The 14,127-nt window shown below is 37.4% G+C and overlaps 1 protein-coding gene across 1 annotated transcript in view; it reads right to left on the bottom strand.

Annotated features, from left to right (window-relative positions):
- Positions 1–14,127, bottom strand: part of crppa (CDP-L-ribitol pyrophosphorylase A) — a 33,126-nt gene that overhangs the window by 7,501 nt on the left and 11,498 nt on the right. Inside the window, exons 7-9 of the mRNA XM_039669815.2 lie at positions 13,175–13,255; positions 11,626–11,718; positions 9,577–9,708 (exon numbers count right to left, since the gene is read on the bottom strand). Coding sequence (XP_039525749.2) covers positions 9,577–9,708; positions 11,626–11,718; positions 13,175–13,255 — 306 coding nt within the window. The remainder of the gene's footprint in view (positions 1–9,576; positions 9,709–11,625; positions 11,719–13,174; positions 13,256–14,127) is intronic.

The raw sequence follows: 14,127 nt of genomic DNA, 5'->3' as shown, positions 1-14,127 counted from the left end.
CATCGCCAAGTGCCCGCACCTCGTCTTGATGCATTAGGAACAAGCCTTTTCACGTAAATATTTCACCTCTCCCTCAAACAAAAGACTGTTGGCATTTGTTACCGAGCTGTCCAAACAAAAATTAACACAGACTAAACAGTCGTCATTTGTGGATGAGCAAAGGTGAGAGTGTGAGACTGCGAAATTGGAGAAATTGCGTTGAGGAAAACAATCCACCCTGCGATGGAGGTGTCCTGGACTGTTTATACAGATACAACATAAATACCCCTCTGCCCATATACTGATAAAAAATAACATGCTTTGCCTTTTTTCCCAACGTGGATTACTCCTTAATGGCCAGATAATACCCCATGAAGTCTTAAATACATTATCTGGCCATTTAGGAGTAATCCATGCTGGGAAAAGAGCGCAATGTGTCTTGTTTTTTTCATCAGTAGACTTTTTATATTTTTTTTATTAGAGTGACATGCAATAGAAACATTAGGTTTTGCTTTAATGACATGTGTTCATACAACCTCCACAAGTTACCTGGTATGATTTGAATTCCAGGTTTAAATTAGACTTTAAATCTTACATGATCTACGTGGTCTAAAACTTCTTGACTCTGCATATGTGTATGTGGTTAAAGGCTTCCAGTGCAAGATATAGCTTGTTCAAAAGTTAGCGTTCATCTACAGCCCGACCTGACTTCCCACCGAGAAAAGAACCAAGACTTTTACAAAGATTCAAACCAGAGGTGAACCACTTCAAACGACTCAACCCAGCAAAGCTCATGCTAAATCCTGAAAAAATCCGAGCTCAAAACAAGATTACTGCGCAGTGGACATTCAATACCTGACAGTGGGTGGTCGCCTCAAATCTAAAACAAGTGTTCTTCCGTGGACAGGCTGCATGTGGCAGAACACGCCAATATGGCCGCTTACTGATTGAATGTTTACAAACCCATTTGGTCCACCCCTGGTATAAGCATCAGCCTCTAATTTCTGATCTAATTTGTTTGTGAATGTTTTTGATTGGAATGTTGTCTTACTATGAGAGTTTGCTTGATCTTGAGCGGGGCAGAAGGTATCAATGGCTCATGTAATCTAACAAATCAACACTAAATAAACCCATTCAGTGGGTAACGATGTACAATCACACATGCCAGCATGCATCTGGAGCACTCAATGCATTATATAATGACGCACAGACAATTTGGTGGTTACAGTAAACTTCTAAAAATATACAAAAATCATCCAAAAGAGAAACTAGGTCAGAAATTATGGACAGGAAACCACAACATTATGGGTACAGATGTGCTTGTTGTGCCACTGTGCTCTGTTTTCTGCAACAATATGTGTTAAAATGTAAGATTTCTCTGTGAAATTGAGATTGTTTGAAGCCAATATCACATCGATTGATACTAGCTATCCATTTTCCATTTTTCCATTTTTATACAAGTTAGGGATATTGCATTGAAAATGCTGGATGGAAATGTGCTCAATTGATTTTATCTGATAAGAAGACATGCTCATAAACTATGATGGAAACACATTCACTGAATAAGTCCCTCAATGCACAACAACAAACTCACATGACTTTGCCAACAGAGGATGTGATTGGATAACTGGACTAATTTCATTGCACAGCATCTCAAATGCTGTTTTGGTCATTCTGAAATGCCTGAGCCAAAGCCTGTCATCAAACTGTTTGGATATAATTACCTCCCAGAACTGCCTCACACGACTACGTTCCCAAACACCAGGCATTCGCAGTCATCAATTATGATGTCCAACAAAAAAGAGCCACAGTTGCTTCCCCGATTGCAGAAACTTCCATTTTTATTACAAATTTACTACAATGGCAATTCCCCAGGAAGTGGCCATCTTGAACACACGGGATGGAAACTGTGGTTTATTCACAAAATTTTTAAGTGATATTCCAATTTTGCGCTCAAGTTAAATTTGCAACGTTGGATGGAAACAAACAGTTTATTCAATAACATGGGGGGGGGGTCGCACAAATTGAAAGACGCTAGTGTAATAATAATATAATTAAAACATTTTGATAACATTAAAAGGACACTGTTATTCTAAGCAAACAAGGTAGATTCTTGTTATTCTTGAGCTTTTGACATCTAAGAGGTCATCATATTATAAAAATATCCTGTAAAAGCTTTTATTGACACCAGGCTCAGCAAACGACTCGTTTTTCAAAGTGTGGAACTATGACGTCAAAGAGGATAAAACCCCACCCCCGCCTACTTCAACACGGCCGGTTTAGCCCCGCCCACCGATTCGCTCATTACACGCATAGCTAAATAACATAGATTCCTATCTCGTGATGACAAACCGGATCGAGCTACCGAGCAATACAAAATATTGTGCTGTGCATGGCTGTGGAAGACAGTCGCTGTATAAGCTTCCTCTGGATTCCAATAGGACCGCATGGATAAATTTTATTTTTAATGACGTTCCAGCTGATGAGGTAAAACATTGTCTGTCTGTTCGCTTCATTTCACTGAGGATTGTTTTGTAAACAAGACTGGATTTGCAGACCGATTAATATTAACCCTCTGAGACCTAAGGGTATTTTTACAATAAATTTTCCGTCTGGTGTCATTTACTAAAAAAGCTTGTAAAATATCAACCCTTTGGTGCACAGACAATTGACACACCTCTTTTTTTTCAGGACAAATTGAACTTTCAGCATATTTGTGTTACATTGATGTCACCTGAATGTAAAATAAGTTATGGGACCATAAAGACAAATGAAAAAATAAATCGGAAATGGAATCACTCAATTATTTATTGAAATCACACACAAATAAATAAAAGCTAAGCAATTTTCCTCTGGAAAATAGTTTGTTCATGTCTTTGGAGTCCTGGAGCACAGGAACAAACATTATAACTTGTACAGAACAAAAAATATTGACATTTTTCCAAAAGAAGTCCAGGCGTTTGGGGCCTCATGAAATTCACTGGTGCCAAGCCTCAAAACAGTTCCTATCAGCAATCACACAGAGGGCCACATCACAGGTTTTGCATTTCTATTTTATTTATTCTTTTATTTATTATGTTCTTTTTATTCTTTTATAATACATTTATACTACTATAATACTTTTTTACAGTAAATAAATAAATGGCACTTCATCTGGGTCTATCCTGGTAATCTAGTTCCTCATCTGTCAAAAAGCTCTGTTCTCCTGAAAATCCTTCATCCTGCAATGCACCAAAATAGACCAGCGCTTTATTTACGTCCATTTCGCTGTGTTTCTCTGTGAATCGCGCGTCTCCGTGAGTCTCTCTATCTCTCTACACTATATCAGCGCTTGGTTCATGCGTAATGACGCACACCAATGTTTACAACGGATCAGCCTGTAATTGGTCAAAAACCATCACGTGAAAACATCACGTGATATCCAGGATGTCCGCTAGCATCGAGCTAGCGGCAAAAATGACCGAATATTTATGAATTATGGGCTTCAAGATTATCAAAGTTTGACATAAAGCGTTTGGATTTATTGCTGAAAACCTCTGAAAGGAAGCACAAGTTCCAGGCTGGATAGAAAACCTTCTGTAAAGGCTAGAAAGACCCGAAAGACACCCCTGTGATGGCTAGCTCGTTAGCTTTCTGCTGGAAAAAACGGTAAGAAAATCGATAAATCTGTCATCGAGTTATGTAAACATTTATCGGAGGTGACGTGTGGCATCGTCGACGACGCCGTCGGGCTCAGGGGGTTAAAGAACGGGGCTGTGCTGTCTATATTGGATCCGACAGGAATTGTGCAACACACGGACTCTGGGTCGAACATGTATGGGCGAATCATTCCGGCTGCCATTTTACAACATTGGACGTTTTCAAAACAATTTACCCCACGTGCATCGACGGGTGAGTTGAAACTCATTATAAAATGCAAAACTGTTATCCACTCACAGCAGTGGGCGTTTACTTCCAAGCCTTCAGTGCGAGACGCCCATAAAAACCGAGCGTTTTTCAGCTAGGCTCAAAACTAGGGTACAAAATAGCCTATTACTTATTCATTTTAATGTTTTTGAATGCAAAATCCAAGCGAACGTCTTAAGTTGACCTCAGACAACAATATAATAAAATTTAAAAAGCCAGTTCATGACCCCTTTAAAGGCATTTAGCTTTTGTTTTTTCGGGAGTTTTGACCAATACATTTTGGTGCATTAGTGTTAGGTATCAAGAATACCCAACGCACGCTGCCACGGTACAGATCTTTTAGTTTAACACTGTGGTACAATATCAAAGGAGAAGTGCGCTGGCTTTGAGTTGTCAGCAGGGATCTTTCAAGCCCAGACTAGAAAAAACAGACTTTTTTGACTTTTCCTCCCGCAGTGCATTTGTGCCAGCCGTAATGATGAGGAAAACGTAAAAACAATTAGACATGGAGAGAAGGGGAATATTCTGAGAATGAGAAATGACTACTGGAACGTAAATCCGACAGGGTATGGCCAAATACATTTACGCTGTCAAAGGCAGACGAGTATAAAGAGAGACATTGAGGTATACTGCACCCTGACATCATTTTAGCAGGGGTGATTTTAGAGCGATTAAAGGATCTGATACCTTTTTGTGGTCCTGCATTCATCATAGTAGTGTATTGACTCCTATAGAAACCTGCACATCCCCAAAACATCATTAATCTTCAGAAAATGTGACTGTTTATTTGGCGATTGAGCTAAAAGCAGCATCTAAAAGGCGCCAGTGCCCGTAAAACTATATTGTAAAACTCAAGATGTTCCAAATTTGGGCTAAACCAGGCATCCGGTTTCAAAAACGGAGGATATGGGCAGGTGAGAGAGTCTCTTTCTTTCTGTTTTCTAAGGAGCAGCTAATCTCCTCTCAGGTTTAGAATCCTCAGCTGGATGCTTTGAGGAGAAGGAAGTGAGGGGTGGGCTCTCACAGGAGGGATTAGAGCAGCCATATATCATTGTGACAAGCCTTTTCAGCGCATGACAGGCCACTAGGCCCCGTGTGTGAAGGAGATCCTGTGACACTTCCTGTCACTCATTGGCCAGGCACTGATAGGGCTAGAAGTGACCTTTATCACACCGTCAGATCACCTTACTGACACGAAGGCAAAAGTTAAAGAACTGTTAGAAAGACTATCTGTACATCTATCTGGTCTGTTTGTTTTTTGAAAGAAAAAAAAAATTATATTCAGCAATGATGCATTAAATTGATAGAAGACATTCATAATGTTACAAAAGATTTTATTTCACATATATACTGTTTTTTAATGTACTATTTATCAAAGTATGCTGGAAAAACTGTATCAGGGTTTTCACAAAAATCTATCTATCTATCTATCTATCTATCTATCTATCTATCTATCTATCTATCTATCTATCTATCTATCTATCTATCTATCTATCTATCTATCTATCTATCTGTCTGTCTGTCTATCTATCTATCTATCTATCTATCTATCTATCTATCTATCTATCTATCTATCTATCTATCTATCTATCTATCTATCTATCTATCTATCTGTCTGTCTGTCTGTCTGTCTGTCTATCTATCTATCTATCTATCTATCTATCTATCTATCTGTCTGTCTGTCTGTCTGTCTATCTATTTGTTTATCTGTCTATCTATCTGTCTGTCTATCTATCTATCTATCTATCTATCTATCTATCTGTCTGTCTGTCTGTCTGTCTGTCTGTCTGTCTATCTATCTATCTATCTATCTATCTATCTGTATGTATGTCTATGTATCTCTCTCTCTCTCTCTCTCTCTCTCTCTCTCTCTCTCTCTCTCTCTCTCTATGTATGTTTGTCTATCTATCTATCCTAGTTTACTCCTCCCTCACAAAGCTGCTGTGAGGCTGCTAGCGTCACGCTTCCGTCAGCATGGAATTAATGAAGAAAACTTTGCATTTTACAAACATACTGTGGAAAGACTGAAAGAAATTATTTGTTTAATAAGGCCTGTCATTGTTTACACACAATGAATCACGCAAACTCTTCGCTGTCTATGTGGAGGGTGATTAGTATGAAATAGTTTCAGCAACTTGGAGGTCCATTTCATGGAGGTTTCTGTCTTAACTTCACTGAAATGTGTTGAAAGACTGAAATCAAATCCTGTCCTAAAAGTAATCTATCACTGACCAAACTGGACACAACTAAGGAATGTAAAGAAAAAAAAGGCAACAAAGACTAAATGTTTTTAATGAAGACTGAATGTGTATTTATGAGAAGATGTTTACTGATCCTTATCAAATTCCAATGTTCTCAAAACAACAAATTCACTATTGCTCCACATGCACAAACATCTGGCAAGGAAAAACAAACCCACAGATTCCAATCAAACAATCCTGAAAGACAACAGCGACAAACTCCCCCAAATGTTATCTTAAACTACCCTTAACAAAGATCTTCTTTAGTACAGACAAAAGAAACAACAAGCATAAAAGTATTTTTTTTATACAATATGTTCTCAATGCATTCAGTTTTACTTATAAAAATAATAGTCATCATTCCCTTTCACAGTCTTTACTGGTAAATTACCAGTAGCAGATCATGAATGAACACAGGACCTTTTCAAATATACCGGTAAACTCGTTCCAACAATTTACCAGTAAGCGAATGCGGAACATTACCAGTAAATGACCGGTATATGTGCTGTGTGAACACTGAATGAAGATTACCGGTATTTTGCACGTACTACGTCAGCGCGTTCTGTTGAAGTGATTTGGTCCAATCAGAAGCCGTTGAAAGAGCAACGGCTCTTTGCCATTCATAAAACCATGACGCAGATGCCGCTTTTACTCAGAATTGTTTAGAAATGTCTTCAAATTGAAGTGATACTGAAAACTAAAGCCCTTTTACTCGCTTTTCCTTTTACCGGTAAAGTCATTCTGGTAATTTACCGGGATTGCTGTGTGAAAGGGGCTATCATCAGGTCATTTTGACACTGAAACCCATTTATATTACCTATTTTTAAAAGGGGGGTCATTTTATACATTTATTTATTCTATAATGTGAGCCAAAAACAGTCCTGACAGGAGTATGTTAGTTTCATGGTGTTTTAGTTTGGTTTTGTTCTTTATTCCTGTTCCCAGTCATTGTTAGTTTCTATTGACATCAATTGACTTAAACATCTGTTCCCTGTTGCATTAACTAACTTCCATTGTGTATTTAAAGGTGCAACATGTAAGATTGTTAGATTCAAATATCCAAAAACCACTAGAACAATGTTATATATTTTGTTGACTTGTTTACTTACATTATCCCAAACGTTTCCAACAATGTTTAAATCCAGAGAAATCAGCCATTTTAATCAGGACACAGACCGTGTCAGTTCATTTTGTTGCCTGTCAGTGATCATATCCGCGTTACCCTCGAATTCCCTCGTTTTACTTTCATAGAAACACTGTTTTTTTATGTTTTTTTAAATATTGTTTACATTATGTACTATAATGTAAATAGTACTAGGCAGGTGAGCAACTGTTAGGATGCATTTTTCAACAGAAAACTAATCATTGTTATATAGCTCAACACGATTAGTTATTGTTTGAATCCTGAAAACGACAACTCCCATGATTCAACGCTCATTCAGTGTCATCAAGCTATGCCTTTGTTTTGAATAAGCACTGCAGCCTCTAGTGGTGAAAATTAGTGTGCTTTTAAGCTCTGAGTTTTCCTCAGTTCCTTCCTTTCCTCTAGTGTTAAAGTTAGCTGCATCTGAAAGCTGAAAAATGCTGCCCTCTGAGGATGCATTCCAAGGTAGAAAGGCATCAAGGCACGTCTAAATCCAAAGTTAGCTTCGCTTCCTGTTTCCTGAGATACCTTCATCAGTATCCTTCACTGCCTCTGAAATCACATAAATATCCTGTGCTTTTCATTTTGTGACAGTTGAGGTAAAAATAACGATGGTATCTGAAAGTTGTGGTTGGTGGTCAGTTTGTGCGTAAATGTATGTTTCTGACCTGACTGAATATTCGATTCGTTTTCACAAAAGCTCTCTATATTTTGCCGTAGATCATTAAACCGTTACGCTGCCTTAAAAGTCTGTACTCTGTACGAAATCAGTTTCGTGAGGTTCCTTCATGCACAAACGCTGCCTGCAAAGTCATTTCCTGATAAGACAGCAAGGGAAAGAGTCAGCTACCTAAAGGCCTGTTCACACCGGGACGAATTTCGCGCACGTTATTCGCGACATTTTAACGCCTCGTGACTAAACAAAGGGCGCCAATGTGAGTGTTCACACCAACACGTAAAGCGCCACACGTAAAAGCGTAATTTTTTAAAAAAACGCCTCGGGTTCATTTTTTTTTGTTTGACGCGCTGCATCAAAAACTATCCGACCAATGAGATTGCCGCTTTTGCTCACGTGTTTGAAGCTTCTGAAGTTACAGTAAAACACAACTTGGGGGCGCTCAAACACAAAACGGGCCTTACATTTTCGGACACAGCCTATATGTTTAGCCCTGTAGTGCTTTGTTGTTTCTGGTAGTCATTAAAAGTTAGGTTTAATTGTCACATGACTCTCTTGGATTATCTACTGCTGCTCACCATTACAGACACTCTTCAACCCTTACTTTTTTTTTTTTTACAAAAACAGACCTGTCCATTATTTCTTGCCGTGCCTTTAAGAAACACAACTTTATATGTGAAACGAGCAACAGTTCTGATTGTAGAAGATTTATGACCAGTTTATGCATAGATCAGTATTTACAGTATGTTTTCATAAAGCATCAATCTATTTCATCTTAAAAGATCAAGAAAAATGTAATTGCTTGTGATACGACCCTTTTAAAGTTTTGCAGCAGTGATCATCAAAACTTGATTTTGACTGTATGACTGATGCCAGTGGAATAAATTCAGTGTAGTATTAGGCAATGGAAAGTCTATATAATTAACCGTTGGCTCATCGAAAAACCCTCAGGCGTGACTAGCAGCAGAAAACGTCTGACGGTTTCTCCGACATGCACTGCATCTCAAATACGATCTGGATAAAATACAGAATTAAGAGGCACGACCTCTAATTGAAAAAACCTTATGTCATGTATGAAGGTAGTTGGATGGGTCAGAACTCACAAAGCGAGTCTTGGCAGCTATTTTGTGAAGCATGAATAAGCGCATCTGGGAGGAATTATCCTCATTATTACAGGACCTATGAGCGTGATTTATGCTTGGTCTTTATATGCACTTCCACTATCTCACAAAAATAAGCATTTTATCATGACGAACACACATTACAGCCACTCCCTCTGCTGTCTGAGCGTTTTTAATGGGAGCCGCAGACAGACAGGGCAAATTCACACATAGATCTTCATGACACAGAGTTGTGCTGACACTACAAAGAGTCTAGTAAGACACATCTGCGCAAGATTCTTTCTCCGGACCCAATGACTAATACATAGTGATGATTTTTTTTATTATTCTCAATAGGACACGTTTCAGACCTCCTGACCAAGCATTGAAACGAGGTTCCTCTTGGATGCTCGAAGACCTTTTATTCATGCCAGATCAGGCTGAGATAAAGCTTGTAAACAAAGCAATAATTTCACATTTTGGGCGAACTATATCTTTAACAGATATAATGATATCTCATTTAAAAAATACCTTGGAGTGATCAATCTCAATTCCATAGAGCAGAACATTTCCCTGTAGGACTTCAGAGGCCAGACCCATGAAGGCTGTTAACTCATTTGTCTTTTGGCTATCGATGGACTGCTTTGTCATGTTCAGCTGTACCTGTCAACAAAAAGAAGAAAAAAACATTTATAGCAAGGTTTCCCAAACAGAGGATTTGTGAGTGAACGGCATGGGGTTCATGAGCTGATGAAAAGTATATTTAATTAAATCATTCAAATCTAAAATTAGAGTCCTAGAATCTAAAATTAATTCATGCATTAATCACATCACGCCTGGACTATTGCAATGCCTTATTTCTTGGTCTTCCCCAAAAAATAATTGCAAGATTACAGTACGTTCAAAACTCACCTCTACTTCTGCTCACATAACTTCACAAACTCCACTGGCTACCTGTGGCATCACTTTAAGGTATTGTGTCTAACGTTCAAAGCATTAAATGGTCTTGCTCCACAATATTTGTCTGACCTACTCCACCCGTACCATCCTACACGGTCTCTCAGATCAGCTGATTTTGGTCTATGAGAATGTGTGGTTAAGTTATTGAAATACTAACTTAAAATCTACAATTACATAAATAGTTTAATAAAATAAAACATTTACTAAAACAGATGGATTTGTATGTGTTTATGTTTACCTACATGCCATGTAACTATTAACTGGCATCAATATCAACTTAAAATCTAAAATTGAATGCATAAAAAATAAAATAAAATGATAGTGTTAAATTATTGAAATATTAACTTCAAATATTTCAAGTAAATATGTTTGGTTGAAATTAAAAAATGTGTGCGAATCTGTGATCTATAGTAACTTTCTTTACTGGCTACAGTGAGTGACAACGATCCATATAAGAATTGATCATCCCATACTAGCCCGCCACTTATTTAAATAAAATATTACCTTAAAAACACTTATGATATATGTGGAAGAGGCACATTCATTATAAAGTACCCCATAATACTCTTTAAAAAAAAAACTCTCATGAGTTCTCTGTGTATTTAGACAGGTTAGGCTCCCATGCGAAACAGTGAGAACCAGCTCTGAGCGAAAAGTTTCCATTGCAACTGACCCAGCATTCACCGATCCGTTAAATTAATGCAGTTTATTTTTCCGTTCGCTTACATCACCATTTCAGGAAGATGTGGCTTGTATGTATAATAAAATGAAACTGTGCTCATTTAGCAAATTGCTTAAAGAAAAACATATTTCTAACAGGGGTCATAGCCTGTAGAAATGGGGGAAATGCAGTTTACTCTATTATGAAACTCAAAAAGCACAAAAAAGGAACTGTGACAGCCAAACAGGAAATGTAATAGCGTGTTAAGCGGATACAAATGTAATGTAAACTTAAAGAAAGCAAAGCAATCCTCTGAACAACTCTTTCCAAAAAAAATCTTGAAGCAAAGGCTTAAGATTTTACTCGCAATCACACGCTCTCACAGCCACATGTGTTATCAAATCATCACATCTGTGGTGGTGATAAGAGCAAAGCATCTGTGAAATACTAACAACAAGTGAAAACATAATGATGGAGAGTAGAGCTTATCTAACAGGCCTTCAGAGGGAATGGTAAAGGAAGCACATATGGATTCCCACAGTGGGGTGTGGATCCCTGGATTCAGACGTCAGAAATGCAGGAGCAGATATTTTGTGTTTTCAAAACACATTTAAGAAATTAATCGGGGTGAGAGTGATGTTTTGAGGTCCAAATGCTGGATAAGAACCAGGAACCAAAACATCTAGGGTTTTTCCAACTCTCAACACTGACATCAAGCAAATGTGCTTCAGGAGAAAGAGAAAGAAAAAAAAAATCAGATGCTCTTGCTGATTTTACTTTTTAAAAGTAATTTACCCTAAGGCATTTGACCTGGACAAGATCATGTTTTGGTCTAATCACATGCAAATACCTAAACCTACGTTTAAAATAACAGAGGAACACATAAAGAATGTTTAAACCCAACACAAAGAGAGCTTGGCGCCTTTGCTGTTTAGATTAATAGGTGTATGGAAACTTACCCAAACTATAACTACTGGGTATAAACGAGCGTGGCCAAGGTCCTCAAAACGTTTCACCATTTCTAGGACCCCTGAGAAGTCTGAACCACTCACCTAAAAAAAAAAAAAAAAAAAAAAAAAAGACAAGACCATACTAAATTTAAAGGGATAATCCACTTTTTTTTTTTTACTCCACTCCCCCAGAGTTAAACAGTTGAGTTTTACCATTTTTTAATCTATTCAGCTGATTTTCTGATATTTAGAAGAATATCAGTAACCAGAAAGTTTCTGGTCTCATTGACTTCCATAGTAAATTTTTTTCCTACAATGGAAGTCAATGAGACCAGAAACTGTCTGGTTACTAATATTCTTCTAAAAATCAGAAAATCGGCTGAATGGATTCGAAAGCGGTATAACCCAACTGTTTAACTCCAAAAAAGTGGAGTATCCCTTTAAGGTGGCTAAATTTTCTACAATCATGTCTTTAATAAATACTACTGTAAACATGTATAACAGGCTTACTCAAATTAAACAGAATCACTAATGAGTTTCAATTACAAATTTTACCTTATACACCAAACATTTCATAAGAGACTTCTTTCAAAAAATACTTTAATTGTTGAAGGGTAGTTTACTAACAGAATCAATCCAGACTAAACTCATGTTTCCAAAAATGTTATTTGGCTTTTAGTCAACACTAATAGCCAAGTAATGTCAGCAAAAAAGGAATGTTGTTTTAAAGGTGCTATATGTATTTTTTAGCGGCCTCTATCGGTGATGTTTCAGATTGCAACCGATTTTTACAATAGCGCTCGTGCTCTTGCGCGTGCTTGAACACAAGAGACTTTCAACACACCGGAGAAAGCATCACACAACATGCTGGAAACTCATGCAAACTCCCACTGCAACGTTACAATAATAGGACACTTTTATCAGCTTGACGTTGAACTAATGCTCCATGCTCATTTCAGTGTAACAGTAAGTTCGTAAGAAGTAACATTTCTGTACTGAACGTGTCTGGAAATGTGTATTATAAACAATATGATAGTAGTGGGATGACTGACGTTAGACACTATAAATCACAATAGATCTAGTACATAAAATAAAAGTTACATCCTAAAGCACCTACTTTTTGTTATCCTGGAACAGTCTTTTGTGTTCATTTCATGTCTCATGTATGTTGTAGTTTACCTTGCTATTTCATTATAGTTTACCATTATTTCAGCATATCTGAAAACTTAATAAAAATAGCGGAAGTCTCTCCATAATACTGGCCTTCAGAGGTAATAGCAAAATCCAACAAGTGGATCATGGTAATGTGTGATTACAACCAATTCACACACAGGCAATAAAAAAGGACTCATTTTAGAAGAAAAGTTACATTTAGCACCTTTAAAAGGAGATCAAGTTATTATATTTTGATTCAAGATTTTAAGACAACCCATTTTTGAATAATATTAACAGATGAATCATTCACAATAAGACCAGTTACATGCATTAAGAAATTAAATTTGTGTTTATGTTGAGTTTAATGTGAAATTACTTGTGCATGTGTCTACCGTTGACGTACAGATATGTAAATGAAGTTTTGGGTTTTAGACAGGTACTCCGTATTACTCTCCTTTGCACATGATATGACGTCTGTCTCAATCTGTGAGAAAGAGAAAAGAGAAAAGATCCCAAATTCAATAAAACAAGCAATATTACAATTAGGGCAGACAGAGAGAGAGAGAAAAAAAAATATTAATATCAAATGAATCATCCCTTTTATAAAAAAGCAACACAACCACAGATGCTCTACATGTGAAATCATATCATAGTTCTCATATCAAATCATATCCTGCCCCTGGTCTTGTTGAATATTTTGTACAGAGATGAAATAAACAGAAATAAACAGAAGTGTTTGGCACAGACGCGACCGTGAAGAAAAAATTGGAAATATGAAATGGCTATTGGAAACACATGCAGGGACTTATTCGCTCTTGAAAGATAACCAACCGCGGCTTTAGACGAAAACCAGTTCGCTCCGAGCTGTGGATTTACGAGATCAATTCGACATCTGAACCAGGTTGGGCTGTTGAGCCCACACAAATGCTGTTCACAGGTTATTTGTGGCAGACCAAGAATAAGCGCTTCATAATGACCAAAACCCCCCAAAAATCAGTTTCAACAAGCCACACACCTCATTAGGCGTTATAGGTCACGCAAAAAACCCTTTAATTTCCACACATTTACAATCAATTGACATTTCTGGTCATTCTTAGGGATTTATAAACTATTCAAAAAGAGAAATGTGTTTTTACCAGGCAAGGTAACCGCAGTTACGTGTTGGGAATCATGTCGGCTCATGTTGTGCTTTAATCCAAAGGTTGACGTAGGAATACATTGCAGCCAAGAGTTACTGTATGCAGTATCACTGAAATGCCAGGATTACATGTAGTCAATGGAATTTTATAGTCTCCGATGGATTTAAAGTGGACATTTTCGTGTGAGACTTACTTATGTGGCTTAAGATGATATATG

This window comes from Pimephales promelas, chromosome 16, assembly GCF_988280905.1.
Source record: "Pimephales promelas chromosome 16, fPimPro1.hap1.1, whole genome shotgun sequence".
In the NCBI taxonomy this organism is placed as follows: Eukaryota; Metazoa; Chordata; class Actinopteri; order Cypriniformes; family Leuciscidae; genus Pimephales; species Pimephales promelas.
Note: the sequence above shows the minus strand (reverse complement) of the source record. Positions and strands in the feature narration are given on the sequence as shown.